The sequence below is a fragment of the Achroia grisella genome, unplaced genomic scaffold (assembly GCF_030625045.1).
Source record: "Achroia grisella isolate CSIRO2021 unplaced genomic scaffold, CSIRO_AGI_Agris_v1 utg295, whole genome shotgun sequence".
Taxonomy (NCBI): domain Eukaryota; kingdom Metazoa; phylum Arthropoda; class Insecta; order Lepidoptera; family Pyralidae; genus Achroia; species Achroia grisella.
This window is the reverse complement of record NW_026712783.1, coordinates 234883-262125: the sequence shown is the minus strand read 5'-3', so window position 1 is coordinate 262125 and position 27243 is coordinate 234883. Positions and strand designations below refer to the sequence as shown.

Here is a 27243-nt window from a genome sequence, read left to right as displayed (position 1 = left end):
ACGACGTGGGAACAAAACAAACATATCATACGAACAGCGGCATCGACAGAAGTATAGTGAAAGCATTAGACTGGTAATGCGCACATGACAACCCAGTGTCGCTGTCCATAGGCTACGGTAACCGTTTACCATGAGATGGGCCGTATGCTTGTTTGCCACCATTGTGGTATAAGAGGCTATGACTATTACTCGACTGCTGAAGAAAAGAGAAGAGCGAATGTTTTTGATTTTTTCTGACATAAAATTGTAAGTAGGGAGGTATGGATTGGTTTGTGATGATAACAATGACTGATCTATATTGTTACCAAATCAAATTTGTTACATGGCAGTATTCCCACAAAAGTGTGACATTCTTAATGTCATTTAAAACAAAATTTATTTAAAAGAGCAACACGCAAATTTCTTGCTCTATATTCCTTCCGAATGAGTGGAAAAATAAAAAAAAATACTATTGAAAAGTGCTTATATTAAGTTTATTTTAATAAAGATTAATTCTATTCTATTCTTTCTATTTGAAAAATTCTATAATTTAAAAAAATATATAACAGATAAAAATCTGAAAATTTCTTAAACTGAAGAAAGTGGAAGTTCATTATCGCTCTCCTTTCTTCACCAGTGGTGTAATGCTGGAAGACACTTCACAGTGTAATGCATTATACTTCTGTCGAGTTTATCAGATGTGATATCTGAATTCAAAATTAAAACTGTAAAAAAAATATCTAATCATACTAATTATCACTTCGCTTTCACTATACCTTCGGCGAGTTTTTTAGATTTATTACCTGAAAATCTCTAAAAATCTCTAAATGAATTATAACAAGCAATAGAACTTTGTCTCTTATATTTTACCCGTGCGATAACTATCTTATTGTTCTTAGAGCGGTTCGCACCAAAAATTTCTTTTTAAATTCCATTTGGTCTACCGTCAGCTATAGCGGGAGTTTGAAGTCATAAAGCAAGATTTTAATAAACAAAAATTTTCTATTGGTCAAGTAAACTCGTTGTTACTCGCTGTGTCGAGGTTTATTCTTATTATTATTATTATCCATAATAATAATAATAATAATAATAATAATAACCCACTAGATGACAAGCAGTAACCGTCCCTGATATAGGTACATAATCAATAGAAGCACTACGGACATCAGACATCACGTTTTCATGTGACACCCGTCATACTACTCATGCGTTGGCATTCTGAAGGTCTAGGGAGCCTCTTATTTTGGATTTTCACTCCCTAATCGAACCCTATAACCGAAATAGCTTACTAAGCAAGCTGCTCAAAATAGGTGAGATTGAAACACCCAAGCAAGCAACTTTTACAGCTTACCTTGTTTAAAAAAAGTCAATGGGTCTTTTATGGATATAAAAATTTACATTAACATACCAAAAGATATACTGGTACTGATTACCCTTAAATAAATTTAAAAACATCTGTTAAATCATATTTTATGAGCAAGGCCTATTACACTTTAAACGATTACTTGAATGACGAGTATGCATGGCAATAGTTTTTCATGCACGGTATTTTCATTTAATGTTAGAAATTTTATTAAAATTAAAAAAAAGAAATTAAATTGAGTTGCCAGTTCTTCTCAATTGAATTTGTATACTGAACTGGACAGTAGGGATAAAATATAATATAAAAAATTTAACGTTCATAAGCGGATAAAATGTCCTACATGAATAATGATTTTTGAATTTATTAAGTAAGTGAACTATTGACCTTAGCAAACTGGTTTGCAAAAGGCGGTCCTTTGCGCAAAACGGCGCGTAAGTTAAAAAATAAAAATTTCGTAACGCTACACCCGGTAACACGCTCCGCCCATCTACTGTCCCTCTCGCGCGTCTGTCTCGCTCGCGTCGTTTGAAACTAGAACCACCTATTGTTATTTGACCCCATGTCTCTGTTGGGTGAGGGTGTGTGGAATTTTTAAATATACGCGATTTTTTTTCAGCTTTTCTATGATATTTTGAGAAGAGTGTTTTAATGTGATTTAAGTGTTAGTTTATTTAATTTTAAGGTGAGTTTAAAAAATATTGTTTTTTTACGGTGATAATATCTCATATATGAACATATTTTTCGATTTGGTTTTCAATTTTTTTAAGAAACTAATATATTAAAATAAGAAATGAATAATTTATTTAGTCATTCTGTAGCATGCATGCATTTTTTATTATTTAATATAAAAGTTTATAACCGAACGACCAGTGGATACCGCTTTTAGAGATATAATTAATTAATAGTAATTGAATGTTATTAAAATAAAAGTAATTTACATTTCATGTCATAAATACCAAATTTATATGCAAATTTCAAGTCGATTGGATAAGCCGTTAGTACGCAAAGAGGCAAATGAAGATATTAGTATTTTTGTACCTCTTGAACAAAAAATTGTCTGAATTTTCTTCTCTAAAAGTACTATGAAACTTATTATATGTTAATAATATAAATAGGTCAATTAAAAAAGTCACTAGCAAATGTTTTCGTATTGAATGTCCGGCGTAGTTTCACGTTATCCGATGCGTTGTTATTACGCGAACCGACGAAAATTTTTAAATAATCTATACATATTATAAAACAAATGCTCAAAAACCGTAGTTATATCTAGATGTTCCCCAGACTAATAAAAACAACCATACTCATGAATACAAATGTTTGTACCGTGTGACGAATCCAACCTCCGATGATCAGGACTAAAGCGCTGTGCTAAATTGCTAGATTACCAAGATTAACCATTATATATAGGTACATGCATATATAAGTACTAAGACGTTTCTGTGGTTTCGTGGGCCTCTCTGAACTAATTTCAGCTGCAGAGCAGTTTGCTTTGAAAGATGTGATTTCATTGTAGTGCCTTATGTTAGAAGTATAGCATGGGTATGAAAGGATATCTTATTTCTTTGGAATAGTAACGCATGAGGGCTACTTTGGGACATGATGAAGTGATATCTGTAATGCTGTCCATGATGAAGATGATGTAATAATGACCGCTTGCCATCAGATAGTTTACCGTTTAAATTACATAAAAAAATATAAGCATGATATGTCTACAAGGTTTAATTTACAATGTTTTTATTAAATCCAAATTTCAAATTTGATAAAATTCGTTATCAACGCACAAATAATTAAAAAAACATAACAATGGAATAAGTTCCATATGGATATGTTAAGAATATCGAATACTCGAATGTATTTCGTAAATCTGCTTTTGAATAGCTTAAGAATCATTACTTTTTTTCCACACATTAAATTTCCAGCTGCAAAGGTTTTTTTTATACTAAATACCTATAAAATAGGATTAATATATGTTTTGTTTTTTGTGTATAACATATATGAATAAGTAATGTAATTCTATACACATAGAACAGCATTTTTAAACAGGACAAACGTACCTCAGTACCTATTTATGCTTATAAAGAAAACCGCCGACATATGGTATCGAATTTAATATTTTGAAAGGTGAAACTTGTTATAAAATTTATCTGTAGTAGGCATATTTGTTGAAAATAAATAAATATTACTTTTAAATGTACAATAAAGAGGCTCTGTTCTTATTATATGTCCTGTAACAGGCATATATAAACATCGCATAGTTGAACAAAAGATAATGTACTATGATACTGTGGCAATTGTTTTGTTTTTTCTGAAAAATAAGATATTTTGTCGCCGTTTATTAATACCATTGCCTTAGACTCACTTTTATAGAGTAACCGAAACACAGCTTGCGAAATAAACTGCTTAACGAAAGTTGGCATGATAAAAAGTGTAGGAACTCCGAAATACCATAAATTGAAATGTAAGGAACATTGGTAGATAGGTAAAAAGGCGATACCTTCAGATAAGTAAACTTTAAAATAATAAAACGTACATGAATCATGTAAGAATACATTACTCTTAGAAGTCAAGTCAAGTCAAATTAAATGTGCTTTTTTTATCTTGCATTTAAGTAATGTTTTTGTTTACAGAATAAAATTTAATTTAATAAGATTTGTTACAAGACTTTGTAATGAAATCGACAACTATGGAGACGTGTTCGGACCGTCTTAGTCCATCGACTGACTCGACCAGTGAGTCAGAAACATCATTACCGCCATTTGCATATGACAATCAAAATGCAAACTTCTACAATCAGGATATAAACGATAAACAATACTTTTCTTGCAAACAAAAGTCACCGAGAAACGATGAACGCAGTACAAAAGATATCTATTTACAGGAAAGCAACAAGTTATTCGATAATTATTTATCGCCACAGAGAAACAAAAAGTATTTGAATTTCGAAATCAAATTGCCACAGAATGATAATTTTTTCAATCAAATCGATACAGATGATAGAACTATGAGACCGAATTATTTTGAGGTGCCTATTGTTGCTGGTAAGAACTGCATTCAAAATGAGAATAATCCTAATTTGGCGGATATTAAAATAGCCAATCAGCAGGTTGGATTCGATAATTCGAATAATGATAGAGATAGAGTAACACAGTCTTACTTTAGTGAGAATGAGAATGGAAATATGCGGAGATGTTTGAATTTCAATTCCGAACAAGTGCAGTGTGTATGCGAGGCATTGCAACAGAAGGGTGACATAGAGAAACTGGCTGCTTTTTTATGGAGTTTGCCACCCAGCGAGTTATTGCGTGGAAACGAAACAGTGTTAAGGTATTTTTGTTATTTTGTGCATTATTTTCTTTTATTTATTTAAATAGTAGACCTGTGATTTATTTTATAAAAAAATCATGTCATGTGATAATAACTAGATATTTTTTCTAAAATTCATATTTGCACTAAACACAACTTTATTTCGATTTATCTTTGCGAATATATAAACAAAGTTACTCTGCATTTTTTTTATTAGCAAAATAAAGAATATACTACTTTTTTTATCGTCGACTGTGTTACCATATAGGTAACTTTCTTATCTGGGTTGCCATTAATTTTTAGTTTTTTTTTTATATCTGTTGCAGAGCAAGAGCATTAGTAGCGTACCACCGAGGCGTGTTTCAAGAGTTATACGCCATATTAGAGGCACACACGTTCCCGCCAAGGCATCACACCGCGTTGCAAAATTTGTGGTTCAAAGCGCACTATGACGAAGCCGAGAAGGTTCGGGGAAGACCACTAGGTACAATTCATTGTGATAAATTAAATGAATATATTTATTTATTTAACTTAATAATAAGGGATTATGTCCTTTTTGATTAATAATAAGCTTGGACTGCTATACCTATTACTTATAATCGATATTTCACGCTTCCAAAAAAAAAAATTATGTTACATTATATTACCTATCTGTGATAATATCGACTTTTAAATATTTACATCTGGTTATATTTTAACCAGTACGCTGATTAATATGTATTTACTAACATTTTAATTAGTTTTTTTAGACTCGGTTTAGAGTTCATACTTTTATATATAGATATATTTCAAAATACTAGCACGAAATATTATATATTCCAAAATACTAGCACGAATTAGTTAAAAAAATCTAAAATGATTGAATATGAATTAAATTTTTTTAAGCTATACAAGTGGCAATGCATATGATATTATTGTGTTCATTTTCTTTTTATCAGAAACCATATAAAATCGAGATATAGGTACAAAGAAAAAAATTGTTTCAGGTGCAGTAGATAAATACAGGCTGAGGAAGAAGTATCCACTGCCCAAAACCATTTGGGATGGAGAGGAAACTGTGTATTGCTTCAAAGAGAAAAGCAGAAACGCCTTAAAAGACTGTTACTATAGGAATCGGTAAGTTCTTGTAAATTATGTAGTAACGAACTGTCTTCTGTCATACAGATGACGCCAGTTCTAAAACCAAGACTACACAAAAATGTTACAAAATATTGTAATTGTATCGAAAGTTTTATAAAATTTATTCTCAATAACTAGTTGTGTATTTCGACACATTTATGTCACCTAAACTTCATTTCATCGTTGTGTACACATGATATAAATATGATATTTCCCGATATTTCGACGCTGTTATAAGTATCTTTGACACTTGTAACAGCGTCGAAATATCGGGAAATAACATTGACCCGTGACCAGTAATATTATACTAATAATAATAATAATCTCAGGAAAAATCACTCAGCGCCATCTAGATCCAAGTTAAGCTAGCTAAAGCTTGAGTTATAACTAATACAAATACATAGATATATATTTTTTAGTACATACATTATACATAGAAACACCCAGACCGATATAATCATACTCCTGAATATATATGTTTGAAATCAGAATAAAACACTATAAATTTTTGTTTTTTTTGCTATAATGGTTTCCTTCGCCTATACATTTCAGGCGGAGGAAACTACAGGCACAGCTATAAATATTCCATTTTTATAATGTGTATTTTATATTGACGTCACTTCTATAGGTATCAATATATAATTATTTGTATAGGTATCCAACGCCTGACGAAAAGCGAGCGCTAGCCAAGAAGACGGGGCTGACTCTCACGCAAGTCTCAAATTGGTTTAAGAATCGAAGACAGAGGGATCGGACCCCACAGCAGCCGAACAGATCGTAAGTTTTGTTACCATATTCCTACCAGGGATGTTAGGGAGCTCCGTAACTGTTACTGGCAGCTTACCTACCATTCTTTTTATAAACTTTATATTTTTATATCTATTTTTTATATGTCACTTTTAACTAATTGTTTTGTTACTTTCCTTCACTGTGAGCCCTTTTGGGAAGAATACACATTTCTACTCGTATTTGATTTTTATTAGAATAAGTAGTTGTGTTCCCACACCGAAACTATCGGATATCCAATATAAAAAATATTCATAATCGTAACCGAATTCGAAATAAAAGTTTCGGATAATATCGGATAGGGGCGGAGCCTAATTGAGACACGTTATGTAACTATTTTATTAGCTATTTTTAGTTTACTTTTGAAATTCTTTAAAAAATGTATAACCGAACATATCCGAAACTAACGGATGATCCGAAATACTTTCATATCGGCATCTGTATCCGTATTCGGTATAATAATTATTCCTATATGCGTATCCGAAATTTCATATCCATAACATCCCTGATTCCTACTAATATCATAAAAGAGAAAATTTAGGCGGCCTCGATGGTCTAGCGGTTTAGCACACTTTTTTACTTCTGATGCTCGCGGCTTCGAGTCCTCGAACGGTACAAACATTTGTATTTCTGAATATGATTGTTCGTATCGGTCGAAATGAACGTTTGTATACAAGAATTGTCATTTTTAAAGATAGAAGATTGGATCTTATTTTTTAGACTATTAGATTGAATATAAATAAAGAAAAAGGATTATTAGGGGAAAGGGGAGATGAAGGGTTGTATGGAAGGATCATCAAAGCTAGAAGCTTAAAACTTATTTTTTAAGCCGTTGATTAAATATTAATAATTATGACTAGTGAATATTTTTTTTAACAGATAGATTATTGAATATTTTTTCTTTATTTAGGCATGGTCACTATAACACGCAGACGAGTTCGCGGGCATAGCTACTAGGGTATACATTTCAAACTGGTGTAACCACGAGTACTGCTATTTATGAATTGGATATCTGTAATTTATAATGTGTATCAATGAAAATCATTAGCGAGTGGTTGTATTATTGTGTAAACTTAAAATTTAATTTAGGTATACGTCGTATCTTGATAGCGAGTTGTAGTATGCAGGTTCATATAAACATATAAATGACGGCCTTGAGACAAAAGCCATAAAACGCCATACTCCCTCCATAACAATAGCCCCATACAAATGTAACAGGAGACCAAGAAATATTTACATTAGTTGGTTTGGTATACCAACTTTGATTTGTAACCGCTTGCTTTAAAATTTAACTAATAATAGTTTTATTTTATTACTAGCTGTGCCCGCGGTTTCACTCACATGATATTTTAGCCAACTACCTGTGTTTGCCCGCGACTTCGTCCAATTGGAATAGTTAATAATTATATAAGCTAACTATGAAAAGAAAGGAAAAACTTTCATCGTCCTAGCTTCAAAAATGACAAATTTCCATACAAACTTTCATCCCCTATTTTATTTTAAGGGTTAAATTCTTAAAAACTTTGAATGTCAAATTTATATTTCATCAACAGTTTAAAAAATAAGTTTCAAGCGTCTAGCTTTAAAAATGACGTTACATACTTCCATACATAATATTATCTTATCTGTGCCTCCATACAATCTTTCATCTCCTCTAAAATCAGAGTAAAGCACTAAAAAGTAGTGTATGCCCTTTATCAGGGTCTAGACTATATTTCTATCAAATATGATTTAAATAGATCCAGTAGTGTTGATGTGAATGCACGACAGACAGACAGTCTTTCGCATTTATAATATTAGTAAAGACAAACTATATTACTGCAAAGTTTCATCAAAATCCGTTCTGTAGTTTTTGCGTGAAAGAGTAATAAACATTCATCCATACTCACAAACTTTCACGTTTATATATTATTAATATATATATTAGTGAGAATTTACTTGTGCTGCCCGCAATATCTTGTATCAGTAGCCTCCTAATAATAATAACCCAAATGGGTTCCCTGAAACGAATTGTACCGTACCGCCATTCCATTCGGTCTCTTTCTAAACTCATTATCACGTCCTTTCGGTCATTAAGTGGTCATTAATCAATAGTTACAGTCGATAGATCCCTTTGTTCGTTGTTACGCGAAAAAAAATAAACACGTGTGAATGCACATGTCCATAGACAAAAATTTTTTTTTAGAAAACTTTGTACGTCATATGTTTATTTAAATATTTTTTTTTTATATTAAGTCAGTTATTCAGTTATATGCTATAAGAGTCGCAGGCAGGCGTCCGGTTATAAAAAACTGAAGCTAAAGCCATTCTCTCGTTTTCCTAATATAAATATGAGTGAACGAATTGATGATAATGACTACAATCGCAGAGAGAGTAGTCATTATTGGCAACTGTCGTTCGGAAATGTTTTAATGATTCTTATTTTACGTATACCTACTTAGGATAGACAATCCATCTCATAGGAAACTGGAAACCGTCGCCTAAATATGAATATGGTAATCCTCACGCGTTACGATTCCTGGAGACTAAGGTATCATGCCAGCGTGCTCCATAATTTTACTTCCATCTCTCAACCTTCATACCGAATCAGCTGCTTGGCTAATAGGTATCTATATACAGATATACCGCAGATAGTTAAGTACTTTAGCTTATTGATTGTACATATTATTGCAAATATAACTACAAATAATGTTTTAGGTGTTTATTACTTATAAGAAAAATTGCAACGAATATATAATATTTGACTTATCTGCTTTTCATGTTATTTAGCGACAATTCGAATTTAGAATAAGCATACGTCACACATATCATGAAAAAAATATATACCTACCCAATTCTTACTGGCTGTAGATATGAAAAAAATATAGTCTTTTTCTTTTCAAAAATATTAGTACAGCCAACTATCTTTATGTATTATGAAAATGTACTATAATTGTTTTTTTTTTTTCAGAGAAATGTTAGTACCGGCTCAATACGCGGGTCCACAAGGAGGTCTAGCTCAAGCATTACTTCCAAACGCATACTATCATCAATTGCAAGATCCTACTCATTATTTGCATAACGGTGCGCCGTAGTGTTGCCTCGCCAACAATTAGTGCATATTGGTGATTATTACGAAGTTGTGATTTAATTAGTATAAACATAGAATTAAAAAAAAATAACGGCAATTTATGACATTTAGAAAATTATCTGTATTACTTAAATTAAAAGAAGGGACTGCCGTCTTCAATATATTATAAGTATATTTGATCTAGGTATCTATTTACCTAATAAAATATAGTATGATAAAAAAAACTATAGAATAATAGTTGGTAGGTATTAATACATTTTGCTGGTTATTTTTAGTCTGTTCAGTCTGAACAAATTTTCTAATAATGCTAGATGAAAGTGGAAAAATAATCAATTAATTTTATTACAAACTTGTTTTCTTATAAACAGGAGAATTGGCAACTTTGCATTACTTACTGTGAGATTTTTGTTAATTATGTTTGCGACTATAGTTAGCAATAAAGCAACGATGGAGTCTACTTTTTATGTGGGGATTTTGTGAAATATGTCTATGGAACCCTTTAGTTACGACAATAGTACCTACCTACTTCATAGGATCCTTGATGGTCATTATTTTTAATCTAAAGTTTAATACTCTACATATTATTTACTCATAGTAAGATAAAGTCTTTTGTTTTAAGATATGATATACATATTTCGCATTTACCCGAAACATTTCAATATTTTTAATCGTACTTAGGTACATATTTTAACGTAGTAGGTAAAACATATTTTCATTGATATAATATTAAGAAAAATATTTGTTACTTAATTACATACTTACTAATTTATATTTTATAGGTGTAATACCGCTGAGTATTTTTCATTCTTGATTGTAAATACTAGGGATTCGCTCTGGCATTGCTCGGGTGCAATATGAAAAGTGTATGAATAATTTTGTCGGTACTTAATTTTTATATTGTATAATCAAAACTTAGTTTATTTTTCTATTGTATGTATACTATACAATCTAGATGTATGTTTGTACTGCTTGAATTAACAGTTAAAGATTGCAGTTAGTAAAAATACATTTAAACAAGAAGAAAAGAGACTTAAAAAAAGTATAACATTTTTTTAAAGTCAATTTTCACTGTAAAATAGATATCAATGTACCTATGTTTGAGTGACACTGTCTCACCAGTCTTTATCGCCAAATAATTTGTTTTGTAAGCTGTGTTGCAGCTGAGGGGTGATACTCCTGGTTAGGGCATTGAAATCACGGTAAGTAGACATGACATTTTAGATCTTCGGAATGACAATACCAGGGCACTACGTCACATGATGACGTAATATCTGTGGTTCCTGTTCATGTCTTTAGGAGACGGTTGTAACCTATCATCGGGTAGCTCAAAAGCTGTTTGCCAGTCCCGGTAAACATAAAAAAACATACATATGGGATGGGTTGCTAGTATTGCTAGTATCATATATTTTGCAGTGACATTGCACCTCAAAAATAGTTATTGCAATGTTTGGGTACATTAGAGAATAAATTTACCCGCTGTCTTTGAGCTATTAATTTAAGATATTTATAAACAATGTTAAAAGTATATTCCTACGTACAGACGAATGTGGCCGGAGATTTTGGTATACTATTTAGAGATAAGAGTACATATATGAATATAGTATATATTAATGGAGACTGTAGATAAAACATATCGATGTAAATATGTTAAAAATAAGGTGCTGTTCATGTTTAAAGCCATTATGTTCTAGTCTAAATGCGAATTAAAGTTCTCTAAGAATTAAATATTGTTATTTCATTTTACACGCTTGTCCTGCTTAGTCATTGGTTTCTTAATTCCATAATATTTATTGTATATTTTAAGTAATCTTTGTAAAAATCTAATGGACATCGTTGATTATTTTTTAACCATCAACACAAGACCCTAATCGTCCTGTGCTGATTCCAAACCTCTTAGGTAGCAATTATTCGTCATATTGTCATATGTAAATTTGAAAAATTACATTTGACAATATGACGAAGGACATTTACATTTACATGTTAAAGATTCTTTAGCTGTCACAGTTTTTTGACATATATACTTAATTTATTAAATTATATTAAGGTATATATTTCCATCATACCACGATGGATTCAAATATACCCAGAAAAATGAGTGCATCTCTAATGTTACGTTCTGCACTGCTACGCATCAGGGATAATAGTCCTAATGGTATGTTGTTTATGTAATTAAAATATGTAGTACTTACTATCGTTTAAACTATATACTAACGTTATAAAGTTGATAAGTTAGTTTAGTTGGCAGGTAGAACGCATTTATTCTAGCAGCTACTGGTTCCAATTAAAAAGTGAGGATTTATATAATTTTCAATGGTATATGTTATCACAAAATGTCAATAAAATAAAATGAAACTGATCTAAAATCAAATAAGTATAACAAAATTGGTAATATCCCGAAATTATTTGTTATGGCTAAAGAGTAAGTATCCAAGCCACAACAAAATAATACCGTTCCTCCACAGCTTAGTCTGACAGTGAGTCAGACTAAGCTGTGGATCTGTCAATCTGTCATTTTCACAGTGTTACTAAAATTATCTTTTTCCTCAATTTTAGGGAAAAATAAAAATAATTTTAGGGAATCAATTGTCACTATTATTTTATAAGAAGTCTACTTAAATATTTAATAAGTGTTAACTTAGTTAGAGAACATATTTGTGTTAAAGAAACCATGCATTACAAATATGAATGAATTTGTAAAATATACATTAAATATAATGATATACAAAATAGATTTTGTACTTAATTCCTGACTGCATTTGGTAAAAAAATATCTTGAAATTAAATATATTGAAGGAATTTTAAGGAAAAGTATTTCTTTATTATTATAAATATTTATGTATGTGGTTAGTTACTTTTACAAAATAGCAACACTTCAATTTTGTTACGCTAACAATAAGTAGTCTGTGGCAGCCTGATTAAAAAATAAAAAGTAAAACATACCGTGCTATTTTTCTTTGTTGTTTAGTGTTTACAAATATATTATTCGTTTATTTTACTTGATTGATAAATAGTTGAAAATGATCTCAAGTTGACTAACCGCATTAGTATTCTATTCTAATCAATTAATAGTGTTATTTTCTACAAATAAATCAAACTTGTTCATGACGCAATAGCGAAAGCTCACGAAAATGACTGACTCAAAATCATTTGTTAATTTCTCTTGCCAGAGGTGTTTGCAGCCATTGAAGCTAGATGAGTCGTTGAACAACCTTGGTGAGCATACTATAGCTGATTTAACATTACAAATACGAAGAAATAATGAGGCTGATTTGGAGTTACAAGCGTCAAGCTTGGAGCATTATGTGCCACCGTTTCGGATGACAGAATCCGGGAATGGCACTAATGGCTTCATGGTCATTTCTGACGGATGGGAAACCACATCCTTGGGCCATCAGTTGCATGTAAAAGGTACATTATTTGATTTGTTATCGAATAATTCTGACGTCGACCATCCACTATGTGATGAATGTACTGACACGCTTTTAGAACTAATGGACAATCAGTTGAGGCAAACAGAAGCGGAATGGAAGGACTACAGCGATTATTTAAAGAAATTGGAAGATGATAAAGAGGATTTGAACTTGGAGGGACTGGAAAAAGAACTTGAAGATTGGAAGCAGGAACAGGGTAGGCTGCTACAAGAGTTGTCCGCTTTGCAAAAAGAAGAGAGAGCTATGAAGGAGGAGATTGAAGTGCAGGAGAGAGAGAAGGAGAGGTTAGAAAAAGAGCAAGATGTGTATTGGAAAGAATACACTAGACATCGGAAAGATCTTATGACAACCGAAGATCAGATGAAATTTTACGAGTGTCAACTCTCTTACACACAGTCGCAGTTGGAGAAACTGAAAAAGATGAATGTTTTCAAGGCTACATTCCATATTGCTGATTCAGGTCAATTTGGTATAATAAATAACTTCCGACTCGGCCGTTTGCCAACTGCTCCTGTTGACTGGTCGGAAATCAATGCAGCTTGGGGTCAGACCGTTTTATTATTGTCATCATTAGCACGGAAGATCAATTTCATATTCCAACGTTATCGTTTAGTGCCATATGGCAACCATTCATATATTGAAGTGATAGAAGATCAGAAAGTGTTGCCATTATATGGATCAGGTGGATTTCGGTTCTTATGGGATACAAAATTCGATGCTGCTATGGTAGCATTCCTCGATTGTCTTCAGCAGTTTAAAGAGCAAGTGCAGAAAGGGAATAGAGGGTTTTGTTTGCCATATAGAATAGATAAAGGAAAGATAGAAGACACTGCATCACCACCACACGCATACTCTATTAAAATACAGTTTAATTCAGAAGAACATTGGACAAAAGCCCTCAAGTACATGTTAACTAACTTAAAATGGGCTCTGACATGGATATCATCGCAATTCAGTGAAGAGAGAATTGAAAGTTAAATATATAATGTATTCTTTTCTGTGATATTGTTTTAACTCCTGTATGAATATTGTTGAGATTTTAAAATAGTTAATAAACAAGAACAATAAAATACTGTTTCAAATATTATATTCAACTATCCTTGTCATCTAGATAAATATTAACTTCCTTATTTATAAAAACGCAAATCTTTCTTATAAACCTCTTTTTCTAATAACCATATTATGTTAATTAGAAGGAAAAAGACAAAACACTGTAATTATTAAAATAGGTTTCTAAGAAGTTTTTATTTTTATGAATAAGGAGGATACTTCACATAACTTTTATATCTGTTAATGTAACTATTACATTATCATATATAGGATTTAGTTACATGAGTTTGTCAATTTATGAACCTAATAATATTCTTTAATATCTGAATCTAGTTATACAATATTTTGAATAACTTGTATAATATAAATATATTATTTTTAATTTCCATTGACATCTGTTACAATAATGTGATCCAATGTTCAAATCCTATACTTGATAATGTAATATACTTAGTTTATTCTCTTGTTGTGATAATATATCTGTGATTCTGTTAATGTATTTTGTTTATCATAGATTACATAAAAATAATGTCAGTCATCAAACTAACTGCAATGTATCATATACATGTATAATTTTTATTTTAGAAAATTAATATGCTGTATTTGTTTTTCGTGATTACAATAATATGGATTGATTCCTGACAATCATTGCCTTTGCTTTATCCCATTCTTATTGAAACATAACCGTAGAATATTTTTAATCATAAGTAAAGAAAAACCTTTTAGCATAAGCATAAATGTAGTTAGGGACCAATCAGTGAACCCTGTTTATTAAAAGAGAATCATCTAGTAGTATAAAAATACCAGTAATATTTTGATAGAATAAAACCAGTAATAATTACTGAGGTATACTTTATACCAAGTAGCTTGCTTTGTAAGATGTAATTACAGGGGACGGAGACATGACATTTAAGTTCTCCGAAGTAGCAACGCTCGTCATAAGATGACGTGATGTTCATGTATATAGGCGACGGTTATCACTTAATATCAGTACCAGAGTACCAAATAAATAATTTTCTTTCTTTCTTTTCTAATATCAGATTAACCATCAACTAAAAAAATCTGAATTAAATAATTAACAAAGTGATTAAAGTAAGTTAACAAAGTAATTAATTATTTCTAATATTAACTAAATATTCTAATAACAATAATTCTAAGCTAGTAATATTATAATTTATTTTAATGACGCCATCTATGTTTCAATATCAAAACTACTTACAGCGGTAGGTACGGCGTGTTTTAGAAATATCTGTAGTCCCAATAGATGGCGCTGTAACAAATACGTTAGAGATACTAAATTAATTTGTTCCATTGAGTTTTGTATACTAACTCTATAGTTTATTTACATCGATCCCAAATGCCTATAACTACAACGGAGTCTAGTGTAGTCGAGTGAATACTCAAATTATTATTTATTGCGACGCGGAAAGCTGCGTCGAAATAATTTTTCGACTAATTTGGTAATTAATAAGTGATTCCACAGATGGCAGTATTTTCCTTCTGTTTTGTAATTGCATTACAGTATTTTCATGGAGATAACGGCTAAAATAATTGGCTGGCTATATATAATTTGTCCATTATTTATTTCAAATATTTACGATATTTCAATAATATATAAGTAGATATGGCCGATCGTTTCCAACAAGTTTCGCTGGTTTTTCTATGGTGCAATAATTAAATTCGTGACTATCGACTATTGAAAATACAGTGTGGGTTAGTCAATTAATTATTATAAATTTTTAAATAGTATTTCAATCTCGAACAGGCTTTGTGGTCGCTTGCTATCAGATATGTCGTATGCTTGATTGCCAGTATTGTCATTATTATAAAAAAAATATATATATCATGACGGTATGTAAATGAATATGCCAAAAGTTGCCTGTCAACATTACGATGGCATGTAGGTATAAAAGATAAAAAGGTCTCGCCCCGGTCTCCATTTTAACCGCTCGGATGTGACGTCACAGCTTTACTCTTTGTGACAAAGGTATTTACCTGGCTCCCTTTGATTACAGGGAAAGCGGAGTAAAACGTAGCTAGCAATCTTGTTATATTTTGTGACACAGAAACGAGTTTCATATATTATTATTAAAGCAAACTTTGTTACGTTTAGCGATCATCAAGATTATAATATATTCCTATAAGGAGCGGATTTATATAATTTTTATAGGTAATACTAGCTATTATACGCGACTTTGTCGGTTTTTTTACAAAACAATTTAAATTCAAATTTAAAAATGTATTCATGCAGGACGGCTTATGAACTTAAAATTTTTATATTATAATTTTTCCCTATCGTCCAGTTCAGTCTACAGATTCAATTGAGAAGAACTGGCAAGAAACTCAATTGTACTTCTTTTTTTTTTCAAAGCCAGTTTATTTACAATGTTAATTTATATAGGTGTGTCATCAACAGTTATTCATGATTACTATATTTGTTCTATTTTAATTTTCTTGAGGGTAGTACGCTTCTTCATCATATTTAATAACTATTTTATCTAATTGCATTGTTAAAGTAAAAGTAAGTGTATTGACTATTTAAAAACCGGGAGCTACCTCCCAGTTTTCTATTCTACAATGGCGATCAGATTATTAAGATTGCAGGAAGCGTTACGAACGGACGTGTGGAAAAGGTTTTGTAAAATACTGTAGAAAATATAAGAAAAGTGATTATCAACTGTAAGTATTGTTTTATTTATAGTGTTATCTTGTTCATACCACGTAAATCCAATAGAATACCATCATCCATACCTATTAAGCTGACATTTGTCTATGTCTAACATTCAATTTCTGTGCATGAACAACTATTGCCATGCACGCTCGTCATTCAAGTAATCGTTTATTGAGTTATAGTCTTTGCTCGGTAAATATGATTTAAGATATTTTGACTAAAACAATGATGTTTTATTATCTTCTAAATCCTTGTGATACAATCGGTCACTACACTATGATTGCTCCCTTATTCAACGTATAAGAGGATTGAAGTTTTACCACAGCCTGAGTTGAGGTTCGAATCTTTAGAGGTGCCCTCATATAAGTGATAGCTATAACACAGGGGACAAACGAGCATGCGGCTCACCTGATGGTAAGTGATTACCACCGCCCATGAGCACCCGCAACACCAGGGGAATTGCAAGTACGTTGTCGGCTTTTTAAAAAGAAATAAGCTCTTTTCTTGAAGTTTTCAATATCGTATTGGTTCGGAGCACTGAAGAATATTGGAGGATAACTTTTATTGTAGGACTATATCGACATAATAGAATATAAAAATTATGATTTGACTTTTTTGTCTGCTTGCTTGTGCATTTATGCACGCTAATGTCCCAAACAGTTTTACTAATATTTGTGGTATTATAATTATCTTTATAATTTAGTATTTGTTTTACCAATCAGTTCAAAACAGTTATGCATAAACTATTATTTTGCTGCAAATATTATACTTACGAACATATGCTCGGATAGTTTACAAAGAAATTCGAACTCTACTCAACTTTAATAAAGAAGAAAATAGCACATTAAATGTTATTATAGTTCACTTCTAAATTGAATATCATTACCAAGTAATGATTATTTTAGTAACAACACTGTTTAGATACTTACACGTTCATTAAAGTGAAGTGGTCAATAAAGACCGAATGAAAACAGAACAATAGTGTTGTAACAAAATTAGTCGATTTAAATGCAAAGAATAGTGTGATTATTTCAAAATTGATACGGCAAAGGCCCCGTGTCTATTATTCTATTTCGTTTCACTGTTTGTATTCCAACCTTTTTTTGACACTCTAATGGAATGTTACTTCTGAATTTGAAATTGGAAGACATTTTCTAAATAGTTTATGTGCAATAAAATTAGGTCAATCTAAATTATTCCAAATTTGAAATCAAGCTATGGACCTATATTTTTATTCTTATGGATGATAATGGAATGGTGCACCCGTCTGCTCTAATGGTTTACGCTGGCGGGACACCAATGGAGGATGATAAGATGAGTATGGAGTCAGGCAGTTAGTCCATCCTGGTAAATTCACTAGGAATTGGCTGACATGGTAAATTGCTAGCAATACGGTTATTAGTCCACATTACTAATAATCTCCTTCACTAAGAAAATAACACTTGATTGTATTAACTTAATAACTAACTTAACTTAACTTTAATATAGCAGAGTTCGGTATTTATTTATCTTATATACAATAATAATCTGATGGGTAGTAAACCCTCGCTTCTCTAGTTTCAGGTGGTCTCAAAACGATTAATCAAAACTTTCCCGCCATTTCGATGTCATGTCCATGACATTTCAAGCTTTTTATCATAGTGATAGATGTTACTAGTGAGGTGCCATTGTGATTTTTCTTCTTTGTGGTTGACATTAAGTACAATTTATTGTTATTTTTTTTATATACATACGAGTATGTACGTGATTTTTCGTAGTCTTAGGTATTCAATGAAGATTAAAGATTACGTTATCAATAGTTTATAACATGACCCTTGAGGCCCATTAATTTTTGGCACTCACATGATGCAACTCTATCACATTTATAATTATTTATTTATTTAACTTCAACAAAGATAAGTAAGGATGGACTATGCAAGTTTTTTTTAAATTAATTTTTGAATCTTCACCGTTTGTAATGTTATACATATGTATAAATGAAATTTTTGTTCAATTCTAATAATGAATATGATTGTCCGGCTTGTAGTGTGAAATACGAAAAAGACTTTTTACAAAGTTACATCACTTAATATAATAAACTGTCTATTTAATTTAAACATAGATATTATACATACATAGATATTGTTAATATAAGAAATAAGTTTTATAACAGTTTTATTAGTGTGTTGTATTTTCGAACCTGCGACTATCGGAAGTAAAGCTTTGTTAAGCCGTAAAATCACAAAAACTCAATAGTTGTCGAGATAAAATTGGTTAAATCTGACGTTTGATTAAGAGAATCTGCGTCCAACCTTCAATAATAGTTTTTATTTGCCTTAAATAAAAACTAATAGAATTGCTATGCTATAATAAAATTAAAAAGTAATGAAGGAGACAAAACGGTTATAACTTAATCACTGAGTCCATCTCTGCTATTCTGTTATAGCCTTTACAATAAGAGATCGACGACGACGATAGCACGTTAAGTTCTCAATTACTACTAACAAAGTAGTAGATCTCGTCTATGGTCGCGGGTTCGATTCCTCGCACGGCACAAACATTTGTATTCATGAATATGATTGTTTGTATCGGTCTGGGTATTTTCTATGTATAATATGTATGTATTTACCAAAAAAAAAATTATCTATGTATTTGTATTATCTAATACCCATAACACAAGCTTTAGCTAGCAACTAACTGTCCTGAGATTATTATTATTATTATCATACATAAAAATAACAATTATATACATGTGAATAGAAAGAAATTACATATCTGATAATTTAAACTGATTGTTGTGTAGCCAGAAATACGGAAACGATTTTTTACAATGTTACATCACTTTAATAAACCGTATACTTAACTAGCTTTTGCTCGCGGCTTCGCTCGCGTTAATTTATCCCTTTAGGGGTAGAATTAATCAAAATCCTTTCTTAGTGGGATGCCTACGCTATAACATCTACCTGCATGCCAAAATTTCAGCCCGATCCGTCGGATGGTTTGGGCTGTGCGTTGATAGATCACTATGTCAGTCACCTATGAGTTATACATACCTACTTAATTTAAACATAGATAAATTATTGTTAGTAGAATTTAAGTTTTATTACATAAATATAGCGTCCTATATTCGTCGGTTTCGAGTCGACAACTTTGGTGATTTATTTCAACTTTTATTTGCTTAAGAAAAGTATTTTCAAGTTTCTGGATTCATGTTGAGTGTGCAATAAATATATTCATAAACATAAAACTGCGGTTGGATATGAAAATTTGCTACTTTTGAATGTGTATAGTTCGGAATAATACAAAGAAATACAGACCAACTTTGTTACTGGCACGCTATATCGTAGATAATAGAAAAAGTGGTTGTAGCTTAGTTATCTACTATCTCAGTCTATGTATATATACACTTCAAAGTTCGTACGTTCGAATTTGGTTGACATTAAAAAAACCTCAATATACCTATATTTCTGACTATGGTGGGGAAGGAATTGTTAGTAATGAGGGTATAGTTACCCTATTGTAAGCAATGAACCATATGTGGTCGACCTCCACGCGGTGTCGACCTCTTGCAAACTCTTCTTGCTCTTTCTATCTTCTTCCATTAGTGTCCCGCCGGCGTATACCGTTAGTGCAGGCGAGTTTACAATTTCCTTCTCCATTAACAAAAGGACTCTGAGGCAGTGTTTCCCAAAGTAGGGCCCACGGGGAGCAATTTGATTGTTAAGGAGGGCAATGGGGGAAGGCAATTCGAAAATTGACACTTTATTAATATTATATGGAATGTAAATTTCAATATTTATTTACATGTTTTGAAAATTTACTTCCTGGTTAATTAACAATTTGCTATCGAATTTCCTAAGGAGGAGGGGTTATATAAGAATTTTAGAACGGCTAAGGTGTGGCATGGCACAGAAAAGTTTGGGAAACACTGCTCTAAGGGATTGTTAATAATGGTCTAAAGTTTTATTTGTTCGTAATAAATCTTAATAAGACTAATTACACTCACTTTGATCTGGAGTTACGTATTTACAACAAAATATATTAGGCACACTCTTTATTCATTGTATGAAGTTTTAAAAGGTAGACATTGTTAGTTTTATCTACTGCATTGTATGAAGGAGTACCTTTGTTGTTACTCGGACTACGTGCTCTACGAGAAACACTAAAAATAAGTATGTTTCACATGGGAAATGCGTTTTCATTATAGTCCAGGAGCCTGACTATTTTAGTATAGTATTTATTCAAGTAAATTTACTATACGCACATTTATAACACTATAGAGTGTTTCATCAGATTTTCGTCTAAATTTCGTAGGCTCCAGCAGAAGGCTTGATTGCTATGCGATTGAATAAAAAAGAATGTAAAGTTTAATAGCTACTACATGAGGTTTTACATGCAGTCTAATATAAAAGAAATGGTGGCGACACTAGGTCCCTGATCCACCAAATCATGTCAAGTCGCCAGCTTCCACAATTATTTCGGTTTCCCTTAGCATTTCTTCAGGTTTTCTTATTTTTATTTGACTCCGTTATTGGTATCTAATTTCAAATTTCTTTAATTAAGGAAACAATATACGCGTACATATAATTATAATGATCGTCTTTTCTGAAAACAAAAAAATATTAATGACGAGTCTAAAGTTTCTGTTAATGGTAACCCTAAATCGTTGAATATCAAAAATTTTTGGGAGATAACTTCAAGGCACTTAATATTGTTATTTCTCACAGTGATATGAATGTGGTATCGCTATGATATACTATAATAGTATGTTTTTGATCAGTATATTAGGAGTATCAGCGCTGTATCAGTATATTAATATATTTTTCTTATAGAAATCAAAAAATAATGTAATTAAAACCCTACTAATACTTGTCTGTTATATATAATATCCCAATCTCCACTCGAACGAAATTGTTTAACATCACTGAGCAAGTTGAAGGAAGCCACAGCGACTAAATGCCAGTCTGTCAAAACTAAGACGTTGGCGATTTGTGTATTCAACTTACAAACAAAGATCAAACAAACAAATCTTAGAATTATTCATATAGACTTTAACACGATTTCATTCCCAGCACTTACCAATAGCTGTGTATGTTTAGTTATGGTAATAATAATGCAAAAAGATGTAACGTTTGTGGTGTTCTTGCAAATATTAGGGACTGTTACCATTTACCATCAAGTGTTATTTGACAGTTACACTTTACAGTTATATATTATTTTACATAAAATGTTCTTTTTTTAAATATAGCAGTTTGGCCATTGGTCCATGCTTCAGTAAAAGTAAGAGCAATAACAAGTTTATGTAGCTTTTTAAAATGTTTAAAACAGCTCCCGTGTGCCCGCAGGTGAGTCATAGCTTCCTACTTACCTGTAATATAGTTGGGGTTGCCATAAGCAGGCCTGTATTACTTACAACAAAACAAGTTTTAACAGCTACTTTGAGTGTACTTTTTAAAATTAAATTTCTAAACTATATACGATTATTTTTAATGTATATCTGGAACAACCTGTTCGGCAGATTTTTTTTCGGACTACTCAAATACTGTTGACCGAAGCTGGCCTTTACAGCTTCACCGGAAGATAAGTGCAGATGCGACTCCAAACCGGCGGAAGAACTTATGGAGCGGCTGAAGGCCAACTGCCGTCTGCGGATACGACTTTAGTCTGAAGGCACCGCTAGGGGTTCGTACGTTGTCGTAATCTCGATCCCCGTTTGAATTGTATCAGGGATCGATCGGAGAGGTGAGACAGAGCTACTTAGTTACTTTATACAAAGTGTAAGTTAGTAACTAGGTACATAGTTACATACATAAAACATAGCAATTACGATGCTCATAAAAAAATATCACAAGCCAAATTAATTCTCAACGAATAAATCGCAAAAATAATAAAACACATAGATGATGAGACAAAAACGACAGATAATAAAACGCATAAAACATTATTTTTACGCCTATTCAATAACCTACGCCGGGATTTTCCGGGACATAAATTTTACAGCGCTTTTACGATGTTAAATAAAATTATGGCAGTCCGTATTCAAGTAGTTACCTACTTATGTAGGTGTACCGTCGTAATATGGCTATTACCAATTCTGATATCTTTATTTGCTGACCTAGTCTCCCATCCCGGCTTCACTCGGGTGCTCATAACTTTGCTAGTACTGTATATATTAACATAAAATATAACGTTAAAGTAATATAGGATACAGTTACATAGATATATCAATGTAATTGCAATATGTTAATATGTTCTACATATTGATGACTTAGTTCACAAATGATGAGCGGTTTTATGCCTATGTTGTTCTGGAATGTACTTTAAGTACCTTCCAAATTTAGAAATTTCTAAAACAGTGGTACCGGAGTTTGTTCCATCATAACAATATCCGATTTTTCTCTATCTCTTTATAATATTAGTATAGTTGGGAGAAAGAGATTCTTAGTAAAGGGGTCTAGTTTACACATTGCCAGCAATGTGGACTACCAGTTCCTATTACTAACAAAGCCTTTCCCCCCAGTATTGTATATATTAACATAACATATAGTCTGGTTGAACTGAAGACATTTCTCGAGACCAATCAATTAGTAGACAATACGATTGACTATACAGTCAATCGTGATGTTTCCACTAGATTACAAAACAATGCGTTGGTCACAGACACCATATCATCGAAAATAATCGAATTATAATTGGCAATTATGGTTGTCAGCAGTAATTGAAATAGACATTTAAAATATTTTTTTTATTTTAGGATAAGTGGGAGAAGATGCCATTCTGTGTCGATTCTCAAATAATAAGATAAAGGTAAGGCAACAATGCTGATAATGATGATTAGACCATTCTGTTAAAGGTAATATGATGAAAGATGATGATGATGATATTTTGGATCGTTCTCAACGTCAAAGCGTTAATAAAAGTTAGTTATAGTTGACTATCTGCACGGCAAACGTTGTTTCGTCATAAAAATTAATCAGATATCGACAGCCGAGAGTCGAAAATTTAAAATAGCGGTTGTTAAGAGATGAGTGTGCATTTAGGGTTGTATATATTTTTTAATGTCGAATCATAAAAAGATGTCTAAAAAATAAAAAATATATATTTGGGGTGGTTCCACCCCAAAATACTTTGTTATTTAGGGGTACGAAAATGATGTACGTCCTATTCTCAGGCCAATAGACAATACTCAATAGACATACAAAATTTCATAAGAATCCGGTAAGCCGTTTTGGTGAAATTTTGCTACAAACACAGATAGTGTGACAGGATTTCATTATTAGGAGAATTTCATATACTTTATTATTCTTAGTATCTAATTTCAAATTTCTTTAATTAAGGAAACAATATACGCATGCATATAATTATAATGATTGTCTTTTCTGAAAACAAAAAATATTAATGACGAGTCTAAAGTTTCTGTTAATGGTAACCCTAAGTCGTTGACTATTAAAAAATGTTTGGGAGATAACTTTAATGCAGTTAATATTGTTATTTCTCACAGTGATATGAATGTGGTATCGCTATGATATACTATAAAAGTATGTTTTTGATCAGTATATTAGGAGTATCGGCGCAGCAGTATCCCAGTTTTTTCGATAATGATGATTTGAAGGTTTATTTTTATTAGTTATTTCCGTGACATTACGGTATTGGTATTAGTAGGGTTTTAATTGCATTATTAGTAATTAAAACTCTACTAATACTTGTCTGTTATACCTCAAGTTAAGTACTATTCTTATTTCTAATATCCCAATCTGAACCCGAGCGAAATTGTTTAACATCACTGAACAAGTTGAAGGAAGCCACAGCGACTAAATGCCAGTGTCTGTCAAAACTAAGACGTTGGCGAATTTACAGATCAAATTTGGTGGCAGCCTTAAATGTATTACGAAGAGAATTAGTATTGAAATAGTCTAACTTCACTGAAACAGTTGAATGAAGCTACATCTACTAAATGCCAATGTCTATGAAAACTATGACGTTAGCAAACACTTTGTAGTCTCGCCTTCTTATTTTGAGTGTTTTTCCAGAAAATGGGATTTATGAGCCATGCATACAATCCAAACCCAATTGTCCGGCAATATGAAGAACTGCGCCCTACTACCGTCAGTCGGGTAAGTTCAGCTTATCCTATTTTTTATTCAGACTGCTATAAAGTTAAGTACCACAGACTATTGCAGGTGTTGGTGTAATTATGTTATTTATACAGGGAAAAAAGGACAAGCCCCCAAGATGTTAAAAAATATATATGCCCCAAATATAACGGCTAGAGTAGTCAGATTAGGTGAATCAAGATGTGACACTGCCAACAATTGGCATCATCTCAGGGAACCGAGGATAGTTGCCCCTGGAGAAGATGCCGGGCCAAAAAGTTCGCCTTGAGGTCCCCAACTTTCATTAAATTCAACCTATAGCTGCCTTTATACATAGGCTCTTTCACAAATCGGCTTTCATGCAGGAAAGAATGTGCATGTAAATGTAGACAAAGAGAACGAGAAAGACCGCTACATCGGGCATTTATGCAATACGGACAAATAAAATCATGCGGGCTTAAGCGCCATTTTGTAATAATTAGTTAACACTGCAAAATGGCGACCATCTGATACTATACTATACAACAAAGATATTATTATAATATAATTTATAAATCTTAAACATGTCATTAGAAAATAAAATGTGTGTAATAAAAATATTTGTTAATATTGAAAGTGAAATTTTCTGAAAATCATGAATGCGCGCGCTGTCATTCCCGCGTTAAATCGCGTGCGCTCATGATCGCGCGTGTAACATGTAAAAAGACAGCTAATGTTTGTTTCAGACTATTCCACCGAGAGCATCAGAAGGATTAGGATTCATTCCTCCTGTATGTACCTATAATGTTTCCATTAAGTATTGTATCTTGTCAACAAAATGTATCGCGAAGGACTGAACATATGGGGGAACGCTTATAACTTTAGGCTGGAAACTATACACATTATTTCTCTATTTTCCTAATAGATTTAAGATGTCTATATGCGATTTTTAAATTCTATCTGCTTATTAAATAATATCAACTTTTGAAACAATTGAATTGATTATTTACAGCCAAAAAATCATGACTTCAAGTTTGCGGTAAGTTCATTCACAATTATTGTCTGTTTTTAAATAATAATACTGTAATAGCAAATTAAGCGTATGCAGATGAACGTATTTTAATGAAAAGCACGTATATTCTGTGGGTATTAACAATACTCATCGAGTTTTGTAGGCTCTCTGAATGTATAATATAAAGAGACTAGTATATTTTTTAGAATAGAGAAATATGGGATAGAGCTTCCATCTGCGGTATATGCGGTAGAATCCGCTATAAAATATACATTTTAATTTAGCAAATGTATGCATATATTTGTATTTTCATTCTAGCAACGTGGGGAGCAAGGCGACGACGATATTATTACTCTTGTTGTGAGTATTTATGAACTGTCTTCAAAAATATGAAGTTTCTAATTTTACTGTATTCTCCAGTTGTGTATTGTTTATGGTTCTTTTTAATCAAAAAGGTTTACATATTTATGGTTATGTTTGGTAAACAGCTATTCGGGATTTAAAAATGCGCTACTACTTACTTATACAAATAAGACAAGAATTAGTTTTATAAATTTTAAGTTCAATTCCAAGCAGCTTACTTGGTAAGCTGTGTTTTGGTTGAAAGGTGAGATAAGTAAGGATATATAAGCATGCCAATGTAGAAATGAGAAAGCAGATTTTTATAAATGTTATATTCTTTTAGCAACAAGCTTACGAGCATGGTCAAAAGTTCGGGGGGCCTGTAGGTGTACATCACAGCGTGTTAGATGAATTTGTGAGTTATTTATATAATGATTATATTTTATTTCATTAATAATTATATAAAATACGTAAATTTTAATGGTTGCCCATTTCAGACTTTAGACAAAGCAAACATATATCAATAACAAACCGACTCTAGACAATTAACAACCGAATCTATCGAAGTAGACAAGACAGCGAGGTTCTGTGTCTTAACTATGCTGCTTTTTTGCCATTTCTTTGGCCATCAAAGGGGTTTTAGATAGGATAGGATAAGATAGCGATACTCAATGATTCAGAATTTTCTTATGATTGTTTATTATTGCTTAGGATTAATTTGCCATTTGTTTGCCTAACTTATGGTAAAAACGAATTTAACGGCTTCGGTGGTCTAGTGGTTTAGCAGACCGCCTTACTTCGATTGTCGCAGGTTCGATCGCACGGTAAAAAAATTGCATTCATAAGTATGATTGTTTGTATCGGTCTGCATGTTTTCTATGTATTTGTATCAGTTGTAACTATAACACAAGCTTTGTTTAGCTTCGGACTAGATGGCGCTGCGTGAATTGTTCTTAGATAATATTATATCATTATTATGGCCAAGATACTATAAGTAAAATAGATAGAAAAAGTACCGCTGATCGATTGATCAATCTGTTGAGAACACGATTGAAGGTGTTGAAGC

At 31.9% G+C, this 27243-nt stretch overlaps 2 protein-coding genes across 2 annotated transcripts; both read left to right on the top strand.

Annotated features, from left to right (window-relative positions):
- The first annotated feature begins 1930 nt into the window (after positions 1 to 1930).
- Positions 1931 to 9756, top strand: LOC131843326 (uncharacterized). Its single transcript, XM_059191951.1, has 6 exons — positions 1931 to 2024; positions 3970 to 4666; positions 4972 to 5129; positions 5632 to 5761; positions 6419 to 6541; positions 9501 to 9756. Exons 2-6 carry the CDS (start codon positions 4011 to 4013, stop codon positions 9622 to 9624), a joined length of 1191 nt encoding a protein of 396 aa, XP_059047934.1. The 5' UTR covers positions 1931 to 2024; positions 3970 to 4010; the 3' UTR covers positions 9625 to 9756.
- A 2779-nt stretch (positions 9757 to 12535) lies between these two features.
- Positions 12536 to 14725, top strand: LOC131843328 (beclin-1-like protein). The gene has a single exon (XM_059191953.1). It carries the CDS (start codon positions 12749 to 12751, stop codon positions 14027 to 14029), a length of 1281 nt encoding a protein of 426 aa, XP_059047936.1. The 5' UTR covers positions 12536 to 12748; the 3' UTR covers positions 14030 to 14725.
- The last annotated feature ends 12518 nt before the right edge of the window (positions 14726 to 27243 follow it).